General features: G+C 38.8%; 1 protein-coding gene across 5 annotated transcripts in view; it reads right to left on the bottom strand.

Annotated features, from left to right (window-relative positions):
- The window catches only part of LOC141903571 (large ribosomal subunit protein eL38), a 134,336-nt gene that overhangs the window by 31,635 nt on the left and 77,336 nt on the right, over positions 1-25,365 (bottom strand). For 4 of the 5 annotated variants that reach the window (XM_074791753.1, XM_074791752.1, XM_074791751.1 and 1 more), the window contains exons 3-5: positions 24,508-24,568; positions 19,928-20,050; positions 12,469-12,567 (exon numbers count right to left, since the gene is read on the bottom strand). In XM_074791753.1, coding sequence (XP_074647854.1) covers positions 12,542-12,567; positions 19,928-20,050; positions 24,508-24,568 — 210 coding nt within the window. In that variant the 3' untranslated portion in view covers positions 12,469-12,541. Of the gene's footprint in view, positions 1-12,468; positions 12,568-19,927; positions 20,051-24,507; positions 24,569-25,365 lie in introns of those variants that run through there. The other variant, XM_074791750.1, reaches the window with a different exon arrangement.

Genomic DNA, 25,365 nt, shown 5'->3' with positions numbered 1-25,365 from the left:
TTCATAGAAGTTCTTTTCATTTTGACAGCAGCTAAATTTTCATCAAATATTCTCCTCTGTTACCAATAAATTTAGGATATGTTTGTAAATGTCTAATTCTTTTACCATAACTAACTAACTCGATATCATTTCTTTTTCTAATATTTTCACAAGTCTTACCTTAGAATGCATTATTGATTAGTTTGAAAAAATCTTTCTCAAAATCAGTTTTAGCTTTAGTTCTCTGTTTGGTGATAAAAATCTATATATTTTTCTAACCATTTAGTTTGACTAAATGAAATATATCTACATGTATGTACTTTTTTAGAATCATTCCTTGATTCAAATAGAATTTTCAAATTCTATAATGTACTACATAATTATATTTATCTTCCTGAGTTACCATTAACTTTTCTGTATGAATATGATTTTCAGGTTTAATTCTTTTATGATAATTTGATAATACTTCATGTATTACAGTTTTATGTCCGGGACAGTATGCTAGATTTCTAGATTTAAATTTAATATTTTCAGGGTATTCTAAATCTACAAAAAAAAAGTAACCAGTATCTGAATCATCTGCAATATCTAGATTCTTTTTTTCCAATCAAATTTATCAACATTTTCGTGCTGTAAAATTTCAGTTATTTGAAATACTCCGTAAGGTTGTGGTTCCATCATTGCCCAACCATATAGATTATTTGCATCTATATATAATAACTTATACCCAGGATTATCATTTACATTGAAATATCTATCACCTAATACACCTGAAACACCTCCTCATATAGATCTTTCAAATAATAATAATTGATCTATATTTGTTAATAAATCCATTTTTATATCTGTAAATTTTAATCCACAGTCCCAAGTTAAACCTGGTGATGAATAACAATGACATGGATCAATATTAAAATATTTTAGATTTACATCTCTAAACCTTTCAGATATATCAGTTAATAATAATACATCTGATTTTAGATATAAATCTACTAATTGTCCATGATTTTTTTATTTTGAAACTTTCCAAATATTCAATGTTCTATTATAAACTCCATCTTTAACATATTCGGATCTTAATTCACCATAAAATTTTTCTTTTAATAATTCAGTTATATTAAAATCATTATGCGCTTTATAAAATGAATATGGAATTGCTCCTTTATATCTCATTAATTGAAAATAATCATTATTTGGATAATGTTGTTTTAATATTTTACTTAAAAATCTATATGAATCTATAAATCTTAGACATCCAAATTGGAAAGATATATAATTTTCAGATATTTTAGCTAACATTTTAAATTTATAAGTTGGTATTTTAGCAACATCTTTTGATCTATTTGAATTTAATCTTTCTATTTCATTATTGATTTCTTCTATTTTATGACATAGTTGCTTGATGAATAAATGAGCATCATACCCTGATAAATTATGAAATATAACTGGAACAAAATTTATTTTCTTAGCTTGTAAGTTACAATTCTCATGCGCTGCACCTCTAAATTTACCATTCAAATGATCATTAAAATTAAATAGTTTTTCACAATAAGAACATCTGCGATCTCAAATTCTTCTTTATCTTGTTCTGTCATTATAATTTCTATATTTGTATCTAATAATTTACTAAACTTCATTTCATATTGAATTAATAAGTCACAAAAATGATTGATAACATTTACATTTCTATAATGATAATGTTCACCTTTTAATAATTCAGGATAATCAGATTTAATATATAGCCCGAAAGCTGCAGCTGATTGATGAATCTTTTTAATAGTATTTGTTATTGGAGGATCTGAATAATCCATTACACCAGAATTTAACATCTTTCTTTTATAATATATTTCTTTTCTATCTTGGTCAGTAAGTTCTTTATTCAATGACTCGAAGTCTCCATATGTTACAAATGGTACTTAATTTTTGTGATCATATTTTTTGAATTCTAATATTTTATCTTTTTCATTTGGTAAAATCAATTTACAATAATCATGATTATCACATAATTGTTCATGATTTAACAATGCAGTTTCAGTTCTTAATTTATGTAAACATTTTCTACATAGATATATTTTATTATCAAAATAATCTTGATTTAAAAAATAAATCAATTTGTTTAATCGTTTAATTAATTGGAAATGATATAATATATATATAACATCATTTGAATCGTAATCTTTTGATAGATATAAAGGTTCTAGTGTATAATGTTTTATATTGTTACCTTTTGTTTTTGGTAATTTGATTAAATCGAATACATTTATCTTTACATTATTATCTCTTTCTATTTTTGGTATTTGTTAAATTTTAACACGATAATTGTCTTATCTTATAATTATTTTCAAATTGTCAATAAATTGATACTCTACAAATATGATCAATTGCAGGATGTAAACAACTTATAATTGTCCATAGAAAACACTTATCATCAGAATTTTGTACATTTATAACAGCATTAGTTTTAAATGGTAATTTGATATAACTTGATCCATTAATATTATCATCTTTATAATATGATAAATTATTTTCATCAATTGGTTTTGATTTAGTTAATTTATTATATTTTGTATTGTACACATGTAACGTAATAAATATTATCTCATCAAATATCAAACCCGATCCTTCAAAATATTTCTCTTCTATTTTATTTTTTACTTCATCATAACATTTATCTTATCTATCATCTATATGCTGTTTAGATATAATATGTTGTGAATGAGAATTTATAATATGTATTGGTTTATATTCAGATTTTATAAATTTAACTTCAGCAGATACACTAATTTTAGGATATTCTACGTCATTAATTATTTTTAAACTATTTTTCATTTTTAATATTTTTCTTCTAACGTTTTACCTTTATAAAATTTAAACTTGATAGCTGCTGGACCAATATCACTTTCAAATGCTTCCGTTATCTCTATTAATTTTTTATTATCTAATGAATTAATATAATTTCTAACATCTTCCATGTATGGTCTTTTATTTTATTGATTTTTTATTTTTTTAATTGTCTTCTGTTTCTTATCATTATCTTTATCAAAATAATCTTCACCTAAAATATCATTATTGATATTTCTAATATGACTAAGATTTTAAATGTTCTTTATAATATCTTTTTTTTCTGAATAATTGATTACATGTATCACATTTATATATTTCTTTTTCATTCTTTAATTCCTCTATTTTAGTTTCTAATAAATCATCATTATATTCTAATTTCAATTTATTTTCTAAATGTGTTTTAGTTTTATTATGTCTTGCTTTTTGAGATTTATTCATATTGATTTTACATGTTTGACAGTAGTACTTCTTATTTGCTTCCATTTTAATAACAAATTTTTTATCAAATTGATTTTAGAAGTTATTCATATATAAAATTTTCATTTATATATGATATTCATATATATGGAATTATTAGAGTCATTGTATATGTGGTTCTAGATCAAAGGTTGAGAGGGCGAGTGCGCTAGATTTTATTTTTCATTTTTTTATGAGCTCGACATCTTGACCTTTGGTCTAGAACAACATATATACAATAACTTATACAAACAAAACCGTGTCAAATACCCGCCAACCTTTTCTACGATTTTACATCCTTACATGATCAGGCCTTAATCAATTTCTGACGTTTTCGCATTTTTATTCGTGTATCAAGTGTTTATCCGCAAACCGGGTTGACCTCCAGTGAAGAGTAGAGTATTTAGTCATTATGCCTTTTTTAAATGAACGCGCTCATGCTTGAAACGGAAAATTAGTACTTACTGTACAATGATGAGTGAGGAGAAAATATAAGATGAAATCTAAATCATTCAATTCTTTCAAAGATAGCATTTGGAGAGTGGTTTGGAAATCCGAATTTTCTATGCATTTAGTATGATTTCCTCAAAAAATGATCTCGGTGGGGCAAATTTCTAAGAATCGTCAGATTCAACAACAAGTCTTTTCTCTTTAAGGTTTAAACATTTTGATCAAGTAAGAAAACGTTGCGCTATACGCCCGGGTTTGATAAGCAGGTTTTCCATTCGATAAGTAGAGAAACGTACACAACTATACTGTATCAGTGTACTAACAGTAGAGTATATGTACACACTTCTTCTACGCGACTTCACGCGGGCACAGTCCTACACTACAGTGACACAGTGCTCCACTGTGTTCAGCCATTCCACGTGTGTTCACTGCGAAACAAAATGGTGGAAACTCTTATGAAAAAAAAATTGCTCCCCAGTTTTTAGAACATCAGATATTGAAATCCTAAAACAAATTACTACAGATCGTGAGCAGTGGAATAAAGTACACAACATCTTGGCGCAGCGGCGCTTGCTGATGTAACTGATGACAATGACGAGTTTTTTCAAATATTTATCGTTGAACATTTTTGCTATATGAGGAGATACGAGGCTCAAAAACATATAACTTTTATTGTACATGTATAATAAATTCTCTACTTGAATCTTAGGTCCGCTTCCGAACCTTGTAGAATATTTTGATTGAATGAATCATGTGGCAAGTGAGGTCCTCTGGTTGTAACGGGTCCGTTTCGTATTCCGAAAAATTATGAGGTTCGGCGGACCTATAGATATCATTCGGTGTTTAGAGGTTACCCGCCAAGCTAAGGCAGAGTATCTTGCAGTCTCCTTTCTGGCTATTTTTAATTACATGTCATTGACATACCCCCCAATACAATCAACCTCGGTTAGTCCGGTTAAACCGTACAAACATGCCTATTCCGTATAAATAAATTGGTCCCGTTTTTCAGTAACGTTATTCCCTTTAAATTACATGTCTTTATGTACTCCATAATTCGTATTTTCACTTATCCCGTAGACAAATGCATGGTCCCGTTGCCCACTTTATATGTAAATCCTTATGTGTGATCCGTATCAGCAAACGGGAACATACACTTGAAGTGAAATAAATTGCCCACGGGCAAAGTGTGGTTTACCTTGAAAACGCTAGAGGTTTGGAGCAAGGGCATTGCTTGAAAATTACAATTTTTGGAACTAAGATTTGTATTTCCGAGTAGTACTTACCCTTTCCTATGGTTTTAGCTATGCGGGGCAGGTGGGCGGGATTCCCACCATAGGAAAGGGTAAGTACTACTCGGAAATACAAATTTTAGTTCCAAAAATTGTAATTTTTCCGTCGAGTACTGTACCCTTTCCTATGGTTTTTGCTAGACTAGCCTAGCACAAGGATGGTGGGAAAGGTAGATAGAAAAACCACCGCTCAATGAAGGTAAGAGGGAAAAAGAGAGCACTTACCCAAGCACGGAATGGAGCACTGTAGCACAGGGAAGACCGGTTGGCCACAGTGAGTCCGTCCAGCTCAGGGCCCCCCCCAGAATTTTGCGAAATTAATACTTGCAGATATGAGCCCAAACTATGTACAAGGATACACCCCCTGTGATCCTGATAATGCAACATAAATATTCTACGCTAAAGGGTCGGATCGGAAAGAACGGACACCTTGAGCCATGACAACAGGACCAAGTGAAGCTAATCAGCCTAACTGGCCTGAAACATCCCGTAAATAAAATGACGTGAATGTCGACGGTGAATTCCAAAAGGCGGCCCGACAGACTTCCTCCAACGGAGCACCCGAAAAGGCTGCGCAGGAAGTAGCCATAGACCTCACTTGATGAGAAACCACTCCCTCCGCAGAAAGATTCTCCTTCAATAAAATGTCCTTGATCAGTGAAGAGACCCATCGGGCCACTGTGTCCCGCGAAATATCCCCCTTTAGGTGATCCAGCAGCGGAATAAATAACCGCTCCCGTGAACCCCTCCGTGAAGCAGAGCGATCTAAATAGAAACACAACGCCCGCACAGGACATAAAGTCCTGTCCGGGATGCCCGGTTCCACTCGATGTTTTAGGGCTTCAATTCGCCATTGACGCCCAACCGAGCCTGGTCATTGGTTCTTTGCCAAAAATTCCAAAGCAGGCCGCAGCGAAACAAATTCATATGCTGGCCCAAAGACAATATGACCTTGTTGGACTGAAAGCGCATGAATCTCAGAGCGACGGGCCGAGCAAGCCAAGAACAGCAAAAATACAGTCTTTTTTGACAAATTTGCAAATGACGCTGCCGAAAGAGGTTCAAATGGAGCCTCCATTAACTTCTTCAAAATTACAGACAGATCCCATGGTGGAACTGTCCTTGTTACCCGAGGCCGGGAAATAGAAAACCCTGCAACCAGCTGGGATATCCGATGATCCCTGCTACATTTGGCCATCCAGAAGCACGCAATGTATGACAAATCGCGGAGCGGTAACCTTTAATAGTTATGACCTGTAAACCTTTTACTACAAATAGGTGCAGTAAAAAATCTGCCGATTGAGCTACAGAGGGTGAGCATGGATCAATTTCCCCTGCAGCACACCAATCCGCAAAATGACTCCATTTGGCATCGTAAATGGTACTTGTTGATGGCCGCTTAGATCCTGCGATAAAGGAGGCAGCCTGATCTGAAAAGCCTGAAGCTGACAAGGATCGCTGGACAATGGCCAGGGGAGCAGATTTAACCACTGGCTGTTTGGATGATGCCGAAAGTTCCCCTGAGACAGAAGCGATGGGAAATTCGGAAGAATCCTGGGGTTGTCACACAGTAGGTTGAGAAGTGGTAGGAACCATTTCTGAGCCGGCCAACATGGTGCTACCAGAACTATGTTGCAATTGACTGATCTCTCTATTTGATCCAGTAAGCGCGGCAGGACTGGTGGTGTGGGCGGGAACGCATACGCATGCATCCCCGACCAGTCCAGAGAGAAGGCATCGACCCCCCACGCTCCCGCGTCTGGAAACGGGGACACAAACAGAGGACACCTCCGATTGAACCGGGTGGCAAACAGATCCAGCAGCGGATTGCCAAAAATGCCCCGAACCCGATCGGCTACTTCTTGGTGGAGAACCCATTCTGTCGCAATAGCCTGACCTCGACGAGACAAGAGCATCGGCGGCCGTCACGTTCCTTTTCCCTGCTAAATGTGCCATAGTCAGGGACACGCCCTTTGTCTGGCACCAAAGAAGAATTTTGGCCGAAAGACCTCTGAGGGTGTGCCCCCTAGGTTCTGAAGGTAAGCCCTCACTGTTGAATTGTCTGTGGCTAACCAAACGTGGTGGCCCTCCACTCTCCTGTGAAAGAACTTCAGGGCCTTCCACACGGCCAGCATTTCAAGGAAATTTATGTGGTTGGTGGCCTCGTAGCGAGACCATCTCCCGGCTTTGACTCGGTTCTCCAGATGTGACCCCATCCTTGGTGACTGGCATCCGTGAATACACGAACTGGAGCCTCTAACGGGGCTAGTGACACCCCGAGCCGAAGATTCGTAGTTGCCGCCCACCACTGAAGATCCGGACTTAGATCGGTTGGAGGTACGGGAATCAAGGCCTCCCAGTTGCCCTTCGACTGAGACCAGAAGACCTTCCAATATTGTTGCAAGCGCCTGCTTCTGAGGCGGCCTAAGGGCACCACCAGACCCATGGAGCTGATGGGGCCTAGAAGCCGTGACCAGTAACGAGCTGATCTCGGGGTTGTGGACACTCCCGCTACAGCTCCTTGAAGTTTGGCTACACGAACCATAGACGGAAAGACTTTGCCGATTCGGAGATCGAAGTCCATGCCGAGATAAGTGAACTGTTGGGCCGGCGTCAACTGAGATTTTTCCCTGTTTACGCGGAACCCTAGCTGATGGACTAAGTCCAAGACTGAGGTCATTGCCTCCCGACATTCCTGAGCCGAATTTGCGACTATTAACCAGTCGTCGAGGTAAACGAACAGTCGAACACCCCTTGACTGAAGTACCTTCTGAACTGACTTGACCAACTTGGTGAAAACCCACGGGGCCGTACTGAGGCCAAATGGAAGAGACCTGAATTGGAACTGGCAGCCTTTCCACTTTATCCTGAGAAATCGCCGAGATTTTGGGTGAATTGTAACCTGAAAGTAAGCATCTTTCAGGTCCAATGAAGCCGCCCATTTACCCGGACGGAACCCTTGAATCACGTCCTTGGGCTTAGTCATCCGGAACCTTGGAATGTCTAGGTGCCGATTGAGGGATGACAGATCTATCACTGTCCGTTGACCCCCTGTGGCCTTTGGTACCATGAATATTCGAGAAAACCAGCCGGGAGAAGTTTCGTTGCAAACTGGTTCTATTGCTCCCTTCTCGGCCAATTCCTTGAGAGCCGGAGAGATTAAGGCCTCCTGACCTGGTTTTGGCCGCATGTCGGGAGGTGACCTCATCAGGCGCGGTCGCCTTAGGAAACGGAGACGGTAGCCACGAGAGACGACCCGGGAGGGCCAACCGTCTCCAAAGAGGTCGGACCAGTGGGTTGCTGCCTGCTGCAGACAACCTCCCACTGGTCCCAAGAATTCATTTCGAGTTTTTCCAAAAGGAAGAGCCCCTTTTTGGAGCCTTCCCCTTGCCTCGATACGAACCGGAACTGTTACGACCGGACGAGGCTTGACACGATTGTTGAAGTTGCGCGCTAGTTCTCCAACCGGCATCCGAAGCCACCTGAGAAAGCGCTGAAGTTTGAGATGGTCCTGTTTGCGCCCGTGCCGAACCTTGCGCCGCCGGCTTCGGACCAGAACGCTTTTTCCACGTAGTTCGGGGGTTGGACTTGGCCTGAACCTCCCGAATCTTCCTCAGCTCTGCGGAAACCGGAGCGCACCAACCGGAGAAGAGACATGAAGACGTCCCCAATGGGGCTCTCAGCAAAGCATTGGACACCATATCCGGTAGACGAGTTTTGGAACTGGAGTCCATCACTGACTGACGCGAGGCTAACACCAGATTAGCCTGACCCCGAACCGACAACGGAATTACATGCGAAACAGACCGAGCCAAAGATTGGATAATCCGGTCCATTCCCTCCAGTTTTAGGGCAACTGACTCTGGGTCGGAGCCCGCATGAATGGCGGCGTGAGTCCCGCGAAGCTCACCCGTCAACACCTTAAGTGCCATATCTTGAAACGAACCAACCCTGGTAAGATTGTCCAGGATTGACGTCATGGCCACCAAACCGGACTTAGGCAAACGAATACCCGACTGTGCTGTAACAGTATCCGGGCTGATCAAAGTATGATCAGCATCCAGGCAGTTATGACTGTGATCCACAGCACCTGGAGTTGCGTAATACCCCGAGCGAAATGCGCCTATAGGTGGATCGGTTGAACTAAAATATTTCCCAGATTTCATACCCCGTTCTGGAGGGGGAAATGAAAATGTTCCAGGCCGACATTCACCCCATAATTGCGTATCCAATCGAGCCCATTCTCTCGAAACCGCTGACGATTCCCGTAAAACGTTAAGATCGGAGTCCGGAGGGCGATAAGCTTCCATTGACTCACCGACAAGAGGAGCTGCTGTGGGCTTAGCGCGAGTTGCCCCGTGCTTGACAAAGAACATCGCTCTAAATGGCATGTCCCCCGCTGGTTCGGATAAAACTGAACGGGACGGAGATACATTGCGAGCCAGGGAAGCCCCCATCGTCTGGGGCAACCCACAATTGCACAATTGCAGGAACGACCCCAGAAGGAATTGCCGCTTCTGGGACCGGATCCTCATTGAAATCAGACCCTACCGCAGCATCCAGGAATTCAGAGTCAGAATTCCGAAAAACTGAGTGGGCTGGCGAACTTCTAACCGGACAATCAGGAATAGGCTTACCTGTTGTAGAGGTTGCAGCGACTTGTTGCGACGAAGATAACAAGTTCAAAATTTTCTCCTCAAATACATGGAAATCCTTCCGAGTCAGCTATTTTCCAGTATCCCGACGATCATGCCGACTTCGGTGACGGTCCCTCGAACGGGATCGCGACCTACTAGAAGAATCGTTTTCATCGCTAACCGACGTCGACGAATGATGAGAAGACCGACGGCGAAACTTCCGACAATAACGATCGTAGTCCCTCTCGCGATCAAACCTTGATCTGCGAGAAGGAGATCTTGCTCGTTTATTACGCTCACGGCGTCTAAATCTAGTGGGAGAGCGAGCTCTATCCCCGGAGCGACGATCAGAATCAGACGATGAACATACCGGATGTTTTGAACCGGACGACGTCTGGACCGGACCGGTGCCCGAACCGGACCGATGCCCGACCCGGTACCGACCGAACGGGTGCGGGCCGTTCGCGACTACTGCGGCGCGCGCTCGGTTCCGTACATGAAGTCTGAACTGGCCGAACCGGTGAACGACCAGAGACTGGAATGACCGGAGACCGGTGCACCAGCGTTCCTCCCCGGTGAACGGAGTTGGGAAGCCGATCGTACCTGAACGACCGGCGACCTCTCCGCTTTACGATAAGAAACAGGATTAGAAATGTCGGTAGGCACGTCGGCCGAAACCGACGAATCCCTGCTAACTCGACGACGATCTCTTAGTTTAAGAGCCTTATCGGCCCGAAGCCAAAAAGGTCCTCGGACCACACGACGCAAATCTTGCAAGGATTGTTCCTTGCACATATTTGACCGGATTTGCGCCTGCACGACGCACATGAATCGTGGTTGTCCCAGGCGCCAAACAAATGCCCGCATCCCTCCCCGCCACGATGCTGACCCTTAGGAGGGGGTGGCATAATTATCCTGTTACAAATCAAAACATTTCAATTCAATCAAATTATATTTGTAAATAAAATTCTTATGGAAAAAAAGAAACCAGGGATAACCCCCAAACCGAACGGACTCACCGTTATGAGAGTGAAAACTCCCTAATATCCTAATTCCCAGATTTTTACGGCGAAAAAATCCAACGCGTTCTACTGCAAGAACGCCAAGAAAAAAGATGACGGATTTCGCCGGTGGCTAAATGCAATACCGCAGGCCCGGGTCGTATAGAAAAACCATTGGCGATCAATCCAAATTTAGAAAATATTGGCAAAAACCATTGGAAAGGGTACAGTACTCGACGGAAATATCTTTTTTATCCGTGACTTCAAAGTTCTTTAAGTTAATTTTGTATTTATCCTCCTCAAAGAATTATTTTGTAGTCAAATAAGACCAAAGATAAACATTTGTTTATGGTAACACATCCAAAATTTCGTAGGGAACAGGTAGGCAGGGAAACTATTTCATATTTTGAAAAAATATTTTTCACAATGAAAATATACTAAAATAAAATTCATATGTCACCAGAACGCTTTTTCCACGTAGTTCGGGGGTTGGACTTGGCCTGAACCTCCCGAATCTTCCTCAGCTCTGCGGAAACCGGAGCGCACCAACCGGAGAAGAGACATGAAGACGTCCCCAATGGGGCTCTCAGCAAAGCATTGGACACCATATCCGGTAGACGAGTTTTGGAACTGGAGTCCATCACTGACTGACGCGAGGCTAACACCAGATTAGCCTGACCCCGAACCGACAACGGAATTACATGCGAAACAGACCGAGCCAAAGATTGGATAATCCGGTCCATTCCCTCCAGTTTTAGGGCAACTGACTCTGGGTCGGAGCCCGCATGAATGGCGGCGTGAGTCCCGCGAAGCTCACCCGTCAACACCTTAAGTGCCATATCTTGAAACGAACCAACCCTGGTAAGATTGTCCAGGATTGACGTCATGGCCACCAAACCGGACTTAGGCAAACGAATACCCGACTGTGCTGTAACAGTATCCGGGCTGATCAAAGTATGATCAAAGTTCTTTAAGTTAATTTTGTATTTATCCTCCTCAAAGAATTATTTTGTAGTCAAATAAGACCAAAGATAAACATTTGTTTATGGTAACACATCCAAAATTTCGTAGGGAACAGGTAGGCAGGGAAACTATTTCATATTTTGAAAAAATATTTTTCACAATGAAAATATACTAAAATAAAATTCATATGTCACCGATCAGAGGGTGGCTGAAAATTGAGTCTAGGAACCTCCTCCAATGTAGATTTTACCACTAAAATATTACAGTACAGGTGCTATAATAGTAGTAATAATAGTACAGATGCTATTATTTGTCAATCAGCAAAAGTCCTTAGATGAATCGCCCTCAAGTATATGGTCTGTGAGTACACACAATGGCTTCAAATAGTCCTACTCTACTGAAACTAGTAGGCTTGTTTCATCACTCCAGGGGGTGTTTTCTTTCCATGTTTAAATGATATCAAATGGATCTAATGAACCATCGGATACTATGAACCTTTTGGATTGTGCACTTAAATCATAGTTCAAACAGAAAATATTTAATTTGTATCAATTACAAATTATCTGTTTTCCGTATATGACCTAATCTGTACTAAAAAGCTCAGTCCCTAGTGATAAGGATTAACCGAGGTTGACTGTAATTGGGAAAGCATGAATGATCCAACATCAGTAACCTAACTAGGCATGTGAGAATTGAATTTTGCAAGCGAACTTCACAAAACCAATGTAATTCGGACTAACAGAGATCCTAAAATTGTAAATGAGAAACAAGGTGTCTTTTTGGGCCATATTCCTACAGCCATCCTGCAGCTATCCTACAGTGAGTCCTACAACCAACTGAGCACATTCATTCCATTGATGCATCGAATATCATTTATTTACCACTCAATCTATTTACAGAGAAATTTCAGATTCATTGGTGTTCATTTGAGTTCTTTCACAGCCAAACCTACAAGAGAAAAAAATTTCAGGTTAAAAATTTGCCGTCAATGCTTGAATAATGGTAGTACCAGTCTCCCCTAGGTCTGGTTGGCTACCTACCAAGCCTTCAATTTCATACAGTCTGCATACAGCAGACAGTAAGAAATCGAAGGCATAAGAAATCTACACCATAAGACATTGATCGGTGCTGACATCTGACGGGTGGTATTTGAACAATAAAGCAGGAAGTGAAAGCATGGAAATCTCATGAATACTGAAGTTTTTATACTCAAGTTTTACAAGGTTACAGGTACGTTGAAGTAAAAAATAGTAGTTTTAGTATGATAAATAAATACTATGAACACGTTGAACTCCTATTTGTATTGAAATGAGTTCTTCTGCACTGTTGTGGGTAGGTTGCTATATTTTGGTGTTGTAAATGTGCAACATCAGGTTTAGATGGCAATTCTAGGTTCTAATTTTTGTATAGCACTTTACAAAAGTGTCTCTCATGCACTAAGATGTTTATCTTTTCCATACGCAGCCTGGGTATGGTCATCTTTCAGGTCCCACCATGAACCCAGTCGCAGAGGATTCTCCATTCCCTGAGGAGTATACTGCTGTTCTAATTTTTGTTCGTTGTTTAATTTTTCAGGTAAAAGTATGTAAATAAATTGCCCATGGGCAAAGTGTGGTTTACCTTGAAAGCTAGAGGTTGTTTGGGGTAAGGGCATTGCTTGAAAAATCTTTTTAATTCGTAACTTCAAAGTTCTATATTGTATTTTATCTTTCTCAAAGAATTATTTTTTTATAGTCAAATAAGACCAAAAATATAAATTTGTTTACGGTCCACGTCCAAAATTTCGTAGGGTACAGGTAGGCGCGGCATTGGAAACAATTTTATATTTTTTTAAAAATAATTTCACGCTATGAAAAAATATTCAAATAAAATTCATATGATGTCACATATCAGGGGTGGCTGAATATTGAGTCTTGGAAACGAAACCTCTTCCAATGTATGGCCGCGGAAGCTAAAACACCAGGGCGTAGTATTAGATCGTTTTAAATCCTGGAATTTACCACTACCATATTCAGACCTCGACCTATACCTATATTTTGCTCCTTAGTATTTTCAGGTCACAAGAAATAACAATTCATTACAAATTCTATCAATCAGAAAACACAGCGCTCATCTTCTGCTACGATGATTATTCAGCCTGTTATCATACCAAACGTGCACGCGCAAAGCAGCGTTACAGCATCTCCATATAGTAGTCTGTATGAGCGTGTGTTTGTGTGTGCAACAGTGTAATGTTTAGCAATCCCGTCCCGCGCACGTGGAGGCCTTGTGTAGTGAACGCTCGCTTCACTTCAATCCCAATCAAGACAATCATCGGGTATTAAAACGAAACAATACCTATGGCGATATGTGAAATAATTATATTCTCACCAGCAATGAGCATATAAAATTTGTACCTAGTCCAATGAAACGTTCACCATAAATGGCTTCCCCATAATTATTTTAGTAGCGCTGGAATTCCCCGTATATCCCAAAAACAGCCAATCACATTCGCTCGTAGAGACGACCCCCCCCCCCCCCAATCGAGGTCATTGCAATTTTATACGCAAGAGCTAAGAATTTTCCCGCCAAAAACAGTTTTTCGTCGCATTTAATTTAAATTCTCCATCGATGACATGGTCAACTCTGTTTAATAAACAGAGTTGACCATGTCATCGACGGAGGTTCGTCATGTCTTCAATCGCATCGATTATACGTCGTTTAACCCGAGAACCAATGAAAAAATGCTCACATAAAAAACATACCGCGATTTGACATGAATTGGCTCAATGCCAACCTCATACTGCTGACAAAAGTAAACCAATAAGAAAAGCTCCGTTTTCCGATGTTCAAAAGGACCCTTATGGGCACTGGCCTATCAAACTGAAAAAGCGCGGGCGTTGTAAAAATTGCGCAGACGGCTATACGGACACAGCACGTGAAAAGTGCGACGTGAGACTTTGCTTTAATGATTAAAGGAACTGTTTAAGGTCTTTCACATGTAAAACCTGAATTTTGTAGACTGATTTTTTTGTTATTACTAGAAAAAGTGTTAGATACCCAATAAATAATTACTAGGTTCTTGAAAAATTTGTTGTGTCAATTGACCGCTAGAGCCTGATGTTGCAGAAATGCAACATAATTTATATTTTTTTTTGGTTTGACAATACCCCATGCATGATTTATTTGGGAGGATGAATTTTTTAATAATATAAAACTGTGCTCAGGCCCTAGGGGTTAAGTTGTTCAATAAAGTAAAATTGAATTCGGCATGTCAAGGTTATCCATTCGATTTGAGAAAAAGTCATTTTCCAGGACTTGGCATAATTGTCAACAATCAGAGATGAGAACGCCGACCTATAAAATCTGCGTTTGTTTCTTGAGTTACACACGTGAACAAGCTGACGTCAGCACTCACGAGTGCGAAGCAATTTCTGGGGGTTTGGGGGTCCGCCTCAAGAAAATTTTAGAAATTAAAAACGTCTTCCGAGCACTTAAGAGCGATCTTGAACCCATGAATGGCTATTATATTTTGGAAGGTAATGGCAAGTTCCAATGTGGCACATGCTCATTCATTGACATTCAGCATCTCATGCAATACAGGTCGAGCCCTGAATTATTGGAGTTAAAATGCGCCGATGAATGCTCACTAAAAATCATCACCCAGTAGTGTATAATATCTGAAGGCGTTCGCCACACACGCGCGGCAACAGTAAGTAGGCCTATATACATTTGTCACCCTGATATAAGTTGCATATTCTATAATCATATATATCTACAATTTCATATTGAATGGTTCACAATATTTCATATCTCTTACTATATGAAATGCTTAATAATGATAACAAGAGCCCCAAGGGGCACAATGGCCAGCCTGTCAGATTTGCTTTTTATAAATGATGTAATCTGTGGGTTATATTTATCAATATACACTCCCTGCTCAATGTCATTTACATAGTACAATCGTGTGTTAACACAGACAGCAGGAGCGAATGTAATATAGAAATACTAAGTTATTGTATTGTTCAACGCCCCTGGTGGCCATATACAAAAACCAATGAGCTTGAAACTCACCAAGATCATAGACCATGTCATGAGCTACAACTTTCCAATTGATTGTGGTATCAAAATATGCATAGGTACAAATGTAATATAGAAATACTAAGTTATTGTATTGTTCAACGCCCCCTGGTGGCCATAAACAAAAACCAATGAGCTTGAAACTCACCTCAATCATAGAACATGTCATGAGCTACAACTTTCCAATTAATTATGGTAGCAAAATATGCTTAAGTATCAAAATGATGTGGCTAAACTTTTTTTCCACCTACGAATGAGTACTGATGACCCCAAGATGGCCGCCAATTGCGTCATAATTGCCTGGTAAAAAATACCCTCTCGGATATAAAAGATCCTTTTCCAAAGAATACCCATTACAAATTGCAATGAAAAATGGCACACCATTTGAAAGCTACAGGACTCAGAATTCAGTCCAAAATTAACATTTTTGGGAACAAAAAAGGTCACAGGACGGCCATCTTGAGTCAGATCGACCCAATTTTTCTCATGCCGATGGGCCCTTGGGGGATACAAATATATACGAATGATCAAGGTTATTGATAAAAGTGTCTTCAAAATTTCCCTCGAAAAATTCTAAAATGTGTAAAAAGTGCTGATTTTGGCGAACAATAATGGCTGCCAGTCGGCCATCTTGAATCTGACAGGGCCAGTTTTTGGCCTGAAGATGTTTCTAGGGTAGATACACGTATAAACCAAATATCAAGACATTACCTTGAAGCGTCTTCAAAACTTTGGAACTCTCACGAACTTTCTAGATGGTTATCTCTCGACTCAATAGCTTCAAGACCCATCTCAGAACAACTTTGTTCCATGCAGCATACCATTAACTCTCGGAAAGCGAATTTGATTTAACATTTTTTTTGGCAGAATAAAATTTGATTGAATTTGCAATTCGAGCACATGGCTAATTAGCATATCAAGTTCATACACTCGATTTGGGAAAAGCAATTTTTTGCGAACCTTGCGCAATTGTCAAGGATGAATTTTCTGTAGAGCAAATAAAAATTCCTCCCTAACACCAAATCAACTAAAGATTTCATAGAAATCGATCTTGAAATACGATTTTAAATCTTAAAATAAAACCCGGAAGTAAAACAATAGACGATACCGCGGGTTCACGTGAACACCTGATTTCTGTAAACGAAATGTTGGTTGTGACAAAATTGTTCAGACGGTTTTAGGTGGTAATTAGTACGGAAACGTAACAACTATGGTCGACTTATTCGATGAAATCAGGCCTATGTGATATCCAAATTTTGACTTTTTTATTCTCCAGACCTCCCTGATATAGAAATAAAAAATTTTGGTGGTACGAATAGTAATAATAGTAATAATCACAGCGCCGACGGCGACAGAGCCGTGTCAGAGATCGGCGGAGTGAAAATTGCGGAGGTGGACAAACACGAAGAAGTAGGCTATTGAGCTACTTGAATCGCGAAAACTCCTGGCGCGGCCCCGACGCTTTTCGTTGATTAAGTAGTACAAATATCAAGCAATGGGTTTTCACCACAATCTACCACCGGTGTTTACCCGATTTCAATATCACTCCAAAATTCAAAGAAACCTCGAAATATCGAACCGCAACACTTTCGGTAGATATCCGCAGCTGCCCAACCGGGAAACTTATTTGTTGATAGCATCGATAGGATCCATCATCTTCTCCCGTCAAGGGATTCGAACCCACTAAGCTAAAGCCGTGCCAGAATCAGGTCGGGCCAATCACAGCGCTTGTAACAAACCACATCAGGCTTCTGTGGAATTTCCCAGTAAATGGGCCAATCAGCGAACACGTAGCGAACGCGGAAGTATTGTCGCGTGTTGATACATGACGTCATGCGCAAAAGCGCCAGTAATGAAATCACGATAATTCACGTGAACAGCTGCTGATATTTTTAGATAAACCAATCACAGGGAAGACACAACTTCCTGATTGGCTGATAAAAATTGAAATTTTCCCGATTTTATTTTCGTTAAAAATGCAGAAAACATTTTTATGAAAGCCTATTTCAAAATTCTGCTCGCTACGATTCCGAGAATGGATTACGCTTAAATACGTGATTTGTTCGAATATGCCCTCACTTGGCAAGCAAGAGCCTTTTGTGTGGAAACCATGTCACTTAAATTCGCTCCATTTGTATAGTAATAGGCTCAGCCTACTGCTGGCCTAATAATAGTATTAATAATGTAATATAACTTATGAATATAGTATCAATATGTGATTTATCGTAATCAACATGTCGGACTACTCGATATGTATTCGAAGTAATTAGCTCTAGTCAGTGCTCCTCATTAATTAATTTATGTCTCTCAAACATGTCACTAGGTGTTAGTTTGTGAGTCCTGATGTCTACAACTTGTCTGACACCTAGTTATCACATTATACTAATGAATCTGTATATAAAGACTACGTACAGTTATGATTATCATTCTCATTCCAGGATGCAATAAAGATTGTACATATAAGGTTTAACTGCCTTGTTGTTCCTGATAGATGGAATCCTGTGCCGCTGGTGTGAATGCTAGTTCCCCAGCCAGCCTGCCAACAACCACAGGGCTCGTATGAGAGTTGTATGTAATGTAAAACAATAATCTGTTAATCCAATGTATATAGTATATATAAAATAACAAGGGGGCTAACGACACTCACAAACTACTCAACTTCAGTCGCTTACTATTTCGTTTCTCATCCGATTTTGATAATCCAGGCATGATATGAAAGCTAATAGCTTTCTGCTTCTAACGAAACTAATCCCGTTAACTCTCAATGAATAGATCGTGAATTATGTCTTTGAACGCGAAATTAGGGCCTAAATCGCCTGGACCGAAAATGCTATGATGCCGGCTTTTGCCGATTTCGAAATTTAAAACGTTGAGTTCGACACGAAATCCTTCGCCGATTTTGATGGTCGAGGGCTTCAAATGCGCAAAACATTCTATATTTTCTAAATATTGTGGTTGTTTTGTTAATCCATACGATCTTCCAGCTTTGCAAACGCAAATTTTCCGACTTTAAGATATTAAGATCCGTGGATCTCTTGTTTGTCTATAAGGCTGATCCAAGGTCTGTACAAGACACCTGATGGGTCAGCTGTTCGAGCCCCGCGCAACACCGTACATATTTTGTTTACCTCCGATAGTTCCCGGTCTCCACGGGTACAGGTCATCAGAGATCATAGGGTCTCCACGGGCATGGACATGACTTAATTCCATTGCAAATTAATTGAACAGTTTGAAGTTCTGGGCCAAAGGAAATCACCCGTGGTTTCCACCGGTATTACTCTAGTTTGTATGAATATACGCTCAGTTGCCATATTATTCAACCATTTGCATAGTAATAGATAAACAGTTTTCATAGGGTTTTAAGAGGAGTCTATGTGAACGTTGAATAGCTACCCCAAGCAAAAAAGAATCTCAGAATCTTTTCAATGTCGATATACTAACTTGCATCAGAATAGCTTATGTAAGCAGTTTTATTCATTGTGTTCTGAAACACTCCCATAAGAGGTGTCAATTCGGATCATCATTTGCAAGCAGAACGTATTTCTACATTCAATCCTTATGGTGGGGTACCTAAGAATGTTACTCCTACTGATGTCAGCCTAAAAAATCACTTGATCTTTTAGGTCAATTTTTTACTTAAACGGGTACATATGATAGCTTTTTCAAAGTACGAAACTATCATTTGTAAACTTGGTCTATATCACTAAAATCACTTATAAGTAATTAGGGAATAAGGCCTTTACAACTACATCAGTCCATCATGTTCTATCACAGTTTTTATTCACCATAGCAACTGTCATCCAATGCAAGATTGAGGTAATATGTAAGATAAATTCCGTTAACCCATTTTCATACTTACTATTGTTATTATTTTGACTATTTTTTAAGTATTTTTAAGTATTTCATGTCATAATAGAGTGGTTGTATTGTAGGATCGTCAGTTCATTGCTCATCAAGGAAACACATTGTGTCATAAGGAATCAGAACTGGGCCATCAGTTATCTCCAGGAGCCCATTGACTCCATTGGCTCCTAATACGAAAAGGGATCCGCCACATGTAATTGCAAAATTAGTTCGACGTGAGAAAATTTGAGTAGAAAAAAATTTCAACATATGCCCAGTTAAACAGATTTTTCGATTTTATAGGATCCAAGTTGAGTCTATTTAATAAGGGCAATTGATAAACTTGACCCGTTAATGTTGGGTATACTTTGTATATAATTGTCTAAATAGAATAGAATTTTATTACCTGGCGGAAGAGACTGCTTTAATTTCTCTGCCTTCTCTCTGTCTTGTATGACTAAAGTATATAAGAAACGGCTGCACCGAACTTTGAATTTCACATTTTCCTTGTTCTTCTTAATTTTGACAGCTGAAATCAAGCAGACAAACAACCATACAATTAAATGAACAAATTCCTAGGCATATTGGTATAACAGGAGACTCTTGAGTCATATGAGCATGTTTCTGAGGCAGATGACTTGCTATGTCTGCAAAACTCTCCACCACTTAGTAAGAATTAAAGAAGATTTACGATTTATTTACACTCCAACCATTTCCATGGTATATGGAGGAAAACTATTACACATGTATATACAAATATTTACAAAACAACACTGAAGTGATTAAAATTTAGAGAATGAAAACGTAACGAAATATATATATACATCAACTATTTACAATACTATATATACTATTATATACATCAACTATTTACAATACTATATATACTATTGGAGGGATCTATATACATCTAAGCCGGTCTTAATGAATTTAGCTAAGTTGACCGTTGGGTTTTTCAGAATATCAAGGGTATTTAAGGTTTTCAAATTCAAAAAGTTTTTGCGTTGTTCGTTAAGTAAGGTACAGTCAAACAGAAAATGGGATTAGTCACCTAAAGTATTACAAGTGGGGCATATTCTATCGGCTCTGTCTAAATAAAGGTTTGAAAATTTGTTCACAGGTAAAATATAGGACCCGACCCTAAATTCAAATAAACTAGTTCCTAAGTCATCACCAAGTTCTATTATATACTTCTCTAACCTAATATCATTTTTATATTGCCTAAAGTTAGTGTATATCGGATTAGTATTTATGGCAGATACAGTTTCTTGAAGGTGCTGGTCACGGAGTATCTGTTTTATTCGTTTTGAAAAAGATTTACTGTTAGTCATGAATTGCTGCGTCCAAATGCAGGACAAACCACAGTCATCAAACGTTTTCTTTATATATGATAACCAAGGGCTCTTAAATTTATCCCTTAAAAATAAATTGAAAGATATTTTATAGAGTATTGAATTAAGTTTGGTTTGCTTTCCAGATACTGTTTTAACCCAAAAGTTAATCATCCTGCGTCTAACATCTATATTCAAAGGGTAACGTCCTAGCTCTGATAAAACTTGTAAGTTGCGAGAATATTTCGTCACTTTCATTAAGATTTTACAGAAGAAGCAATAAATATTTTCTAATAAATCAAGATTTTCGTATCCCCAGATCTCACACCCATACATGGCTATTGGAGCAACACACGTATCAAATAATTTAAACATAACATCTATGGGCAATTTCAAACGTCTGCCTTTTTGAACGATCGAAAACATAGCTCTGATAGCTTTATCGTAAAGATACTTTTTTGCCTTAGCAAAGTTACCATTCCAATTGAATTTTACTCCGAGATAAACATAATCTTCAACTACCTCTAACTCTTGATCACCAAACATAAATTTCGAAATCGTTTTTATCCGGGATTTACTTGGCGCAAATACTAGTACTTTAGTTTTCTCTGAGTTAACGGTGAGACCATTAGCCGCGCAATATTCAAATAAGGTATCTAAGTGTAGCTGAAGAGATTTCTCATCCTCAGCAAGAATAACAGTATCATCTGCGTATAGTATTATGAATAAATTCAGTAAAGTATCAATATCCTGATCACGATTCAAATTTAGTTTTTCCTAAATTAATCAATGAGTCAACAATAGGGTCTAAGTTATCATCTTGAATTATCTGATTATCAGGTTCCAAAAAGTCTGGCATACAAGCGGTGTGAGCAATCAAGTCACCAGAAATTAACACATTGAAATCATACTCAACTTTCAATTGTAATAACTCTATTTCAATTTCTCTGATAGCTATTTCTGAATAATAACGACTATTTTCTGGAGGAATATAAATTACACCTAAAAGTACATGTTTGTCGCGATTAAATAAATCTTTATCTAATAAATACCAAGATCCAAACTGAGAGTCAGTCGAAATTAGTTTTCTTTTATTTTTCATGAACTTCCTATATATGATACCAACGCCACCTGATCCTTTTTTTGAAAACTTTTTCCTATTTTTAAAGTGCGCCATATCGGAGGCGGGCAAGCTACAACCTAAATTACCGTCTAAATCATCTAAGTGAGTTTCAGTTAGACATGTGATGTCATTATTGCTAATAAATTCACAGAATTCTGGGATATCGAGTTTAGCTATAAGGCCGCATACATTCAGCGTAGAAAACTTTAATGATGATTTGATACAAGGAATTTCACTTATGTTTGCTGCGTTTGCTGTACTAGTTACATTTTGCTTATTTAAATCAGAAGTGTTAACATTTCGCTTATTTACATCAGAAATGATATTGTTAGGAGTTACATCAGGTACATGATTGTTACTATTTACATCAGGGTATGTATCTACCGTATGAGAATTTACATGCGAGCCAACGATATCTCTATTTACATTTGGATAACTGTCACATAAATTTACACTATTTACAAATTCTATAACATAACAACAACTTCGAGATACAGGGACAGTCCGGTCTACGAATTGTACGCAAAGTCCCTCCGCTGGTTCCTAGTGGCTGTCCATCGGTACGCGGTCACGGTTTTCGCGGATAACGAGTTTGTCCCGTACAAAGAAAGCAGAAATTCAAGATGGCTACCCTGGTGGCCATATTTGATACTTCCATTTTCAATAGGGCCGCACATCTCATTAACCTAAACCAACTCTCTAAATTTCATGAAAATCCATCGAGAATTAGTATCGCGCTAAGAAAAAATCCAAGATGACTGTCCTGACGGCAGTTTTGATGATCGATAAGCTCTATTTTGAATAGTGGTGGGCACACGCCTGCCCCAATTCTCACACTGAGTTACATGAATATTAATCAGAAATTGTAGGCTTTTCAGTACTAACAAGAAAAGACAAGATGGCTACCCTGGCAGCCATATTTGACGACTGATGAACTTCAACAAGGGTTTCCATAAGGATGCTTTTTTTAAAAATGTTGAACAGACATTTTCCCCCACGTCCTGATGGGATACATTTGGAAGAATCCCGACTGCTTGTTTTTTAAGTCTTTAAGCAACCAACTTGAAAAATTACTGACTTCTGCATTTTGTTATAACTTTCGTCTTCGACATTCAGCTCACCTACGAACTTCAAGTAGGTTCCTGTTTCTGAACTCTTGGATAAATATGTCTAATTGACTCTTTGCATTCAAATAAGCCTTCCATAATAATTGACAAAGTTAGTATTGGCCACTTGGGAATGATAACAAGGCCTTTATCTCACTTATGACCATTAGCTGCAATCACACGTGCATTTTGGCCAAATTTGGCCTGGAACAACTGTTCACACGGGTGCCAAATGGGCCCGAGCCTATTTGGCCCGACCAAAAACGTCGGACCAGGCCCAGGCCTAATTCTAGCACCAGACAAATGATTGCATTTGAATTGCAACTAGCACCAGAAATGATCCACTTAGCTTTGTTTTAGCATTGTTTAGTATCTAGTGAATGGTTTGTGTGTGATGACCTCAAAAATGGATTTTGGAATTTGAGGGTTTTTTAAAGGGATTTTAGGGGCTCTGCACCCTGCAAGAATCCTTGTGCAGTTCATTTTGTATCAATGTGTATGTAAATAGCTCTTGATTCACTACCACCTCTCACCCTGCCCCAGAACGCCAATGAAATCATCAGTCCTGATCAAACTCAAAAAACTGATCAAAAATTTTTTTTCATTACGCCAACGATGTTTTCCACCTGTTAATGTTAATATTAGATGATACAGGTGGCAGGCAGCATCACGCCTAACATTTATTTTCTTTTATCAAAATGAAATAAGCCTAATTCTGAATTTTGCGTTGCTGGTCAACATAAGCCAGCCTTAAAAGATCGATATGTAGGATGTGTATCATTTCACCATGTCTTACTGCGTCGGAGATCGTGGAAATGGCGCAGCATATTTATCCTTTGGTTTTGAAAACAACTTACAATTGTTTCTACTCATTGTAGGATATTTTTTAAATCTTCCAGAGTTATGGAATGTAGTCTTAAAAACTTTCAAAAGATCATCTACATGAACCGCCAAATTTTTGATAGTCTGCCCCTAGCAGGCCTAGTAGCTTTGATCATAGTATGGTCCCGCTGGAAATGACCATTTAGTTTCGTACTTAAGCACTACTTGCAACAAGTCACCATTTGGTAATTTCGTTTCATGTTTCACATTTCGTAACATATTTCATCGTTTCGTACATAACTCATTCACTCTGGAATACCCAAATTCAAAATCGTTCGCAGCAGTTCCCATGATCAATAATGTCTATGACGCATTGCTACTTGCATTCTTATTGGTTAAAATCACGTGTAATTTAAACGTAGGCAGTGTTTACATTTGTGACTTAGGTGAGCGGCTTTCTGTATGCAACGGTAAATACCGGCAAGCGGCTGACAGCGGCTTAACTTACTCATTGAGTTAAGCAGGACCCAGAAGAATAAGGTAATTTGCTAAGAAATGGGTGTCAGATATTCATATTCAGGAAAAGTGATTATATAATACTTACATTTAGCATCCTTTCTCCTTGCAGTAAGAAGGAAATCTTTAATTTCATTGATTTGACGAGGCTGAAAAATAAAATTTCAACTTAGCTTCAATAAGTGTTTGTAAGTAGTCAAACCTCGTTGTAAAGCCACCATTGGGACGTGGCTTATTTTGCCGTTATAACGAGACTGGCGGTACAAAGAAATGCTTGATGGGATCCTCCAAATAATTACGAAAAGCACCATCATCACATTCTCGTCATTTTCATTGAATTCTTTGGGCACTACTTCCCCACTGTTGGTCTCAGATGAAACTAATGATAGCCCTTAATCAGAGATGAGAACGCTGACCTTTAAAACCTCGGTTTTCTTTTGAGGTACCCATGCAACCAGCCGACTGGGCCCTCCCCCAAGAAAATTTTAGAAATTAAAAGCGTTTTACGAGCACTTAGAGCGATCTTGAACTCATGTCCGACTATTCTATTTTGGAAGGTAATGACTTTTTAATGTGGCATATCCTCATTCGATGACAATCAGCAACTCAAGCATTATGGGTCGGCCTTAAAAAATCAACGTGTATACCACAGTGTACATCTGTGGGCGTTCACCACGTACGCGCATGGCAACAGTAATAGGCCTATACATTACTACTGTTGCTGCACGCACGCGTGTCTGCAACCGATCGATGAAATACATACACATCCTAAACGTAGCAGATACAAAATCAGTGATGCAATGCAATACGTGACGATAAATGAAACAGACAGTGAACGCTTTTACGGTTCACCCAGGGACCAAATTCCAGAATTTGTCATCCACAGGAAGTTGCTTTCAGAAATGCTGTGGATGGCGGAAGCGATCCGCAGCAAGTCTAGCACTCA

This window comes from Tubulanus polymorphus, chromosome 4 (genome assembly GCF_964204645.1).
Source record: "Tubulanus polymorphus chromosome 4, tnTubPoly1.2, whole genome shotgun sequence".
Classification (NCBI taxonomy): Eukaryota; Metazoa; Nemertea; class Palaeonemertea; order Tubulaniformes; family Tubulanidae; genus Tubulanus; species Tubulanus polymorphus.
The sequence above is the reverse complement of the archived record's forward strand: the minus strand, read 5'-3'. Positions and strand labels throughout refer to the sequence as shown.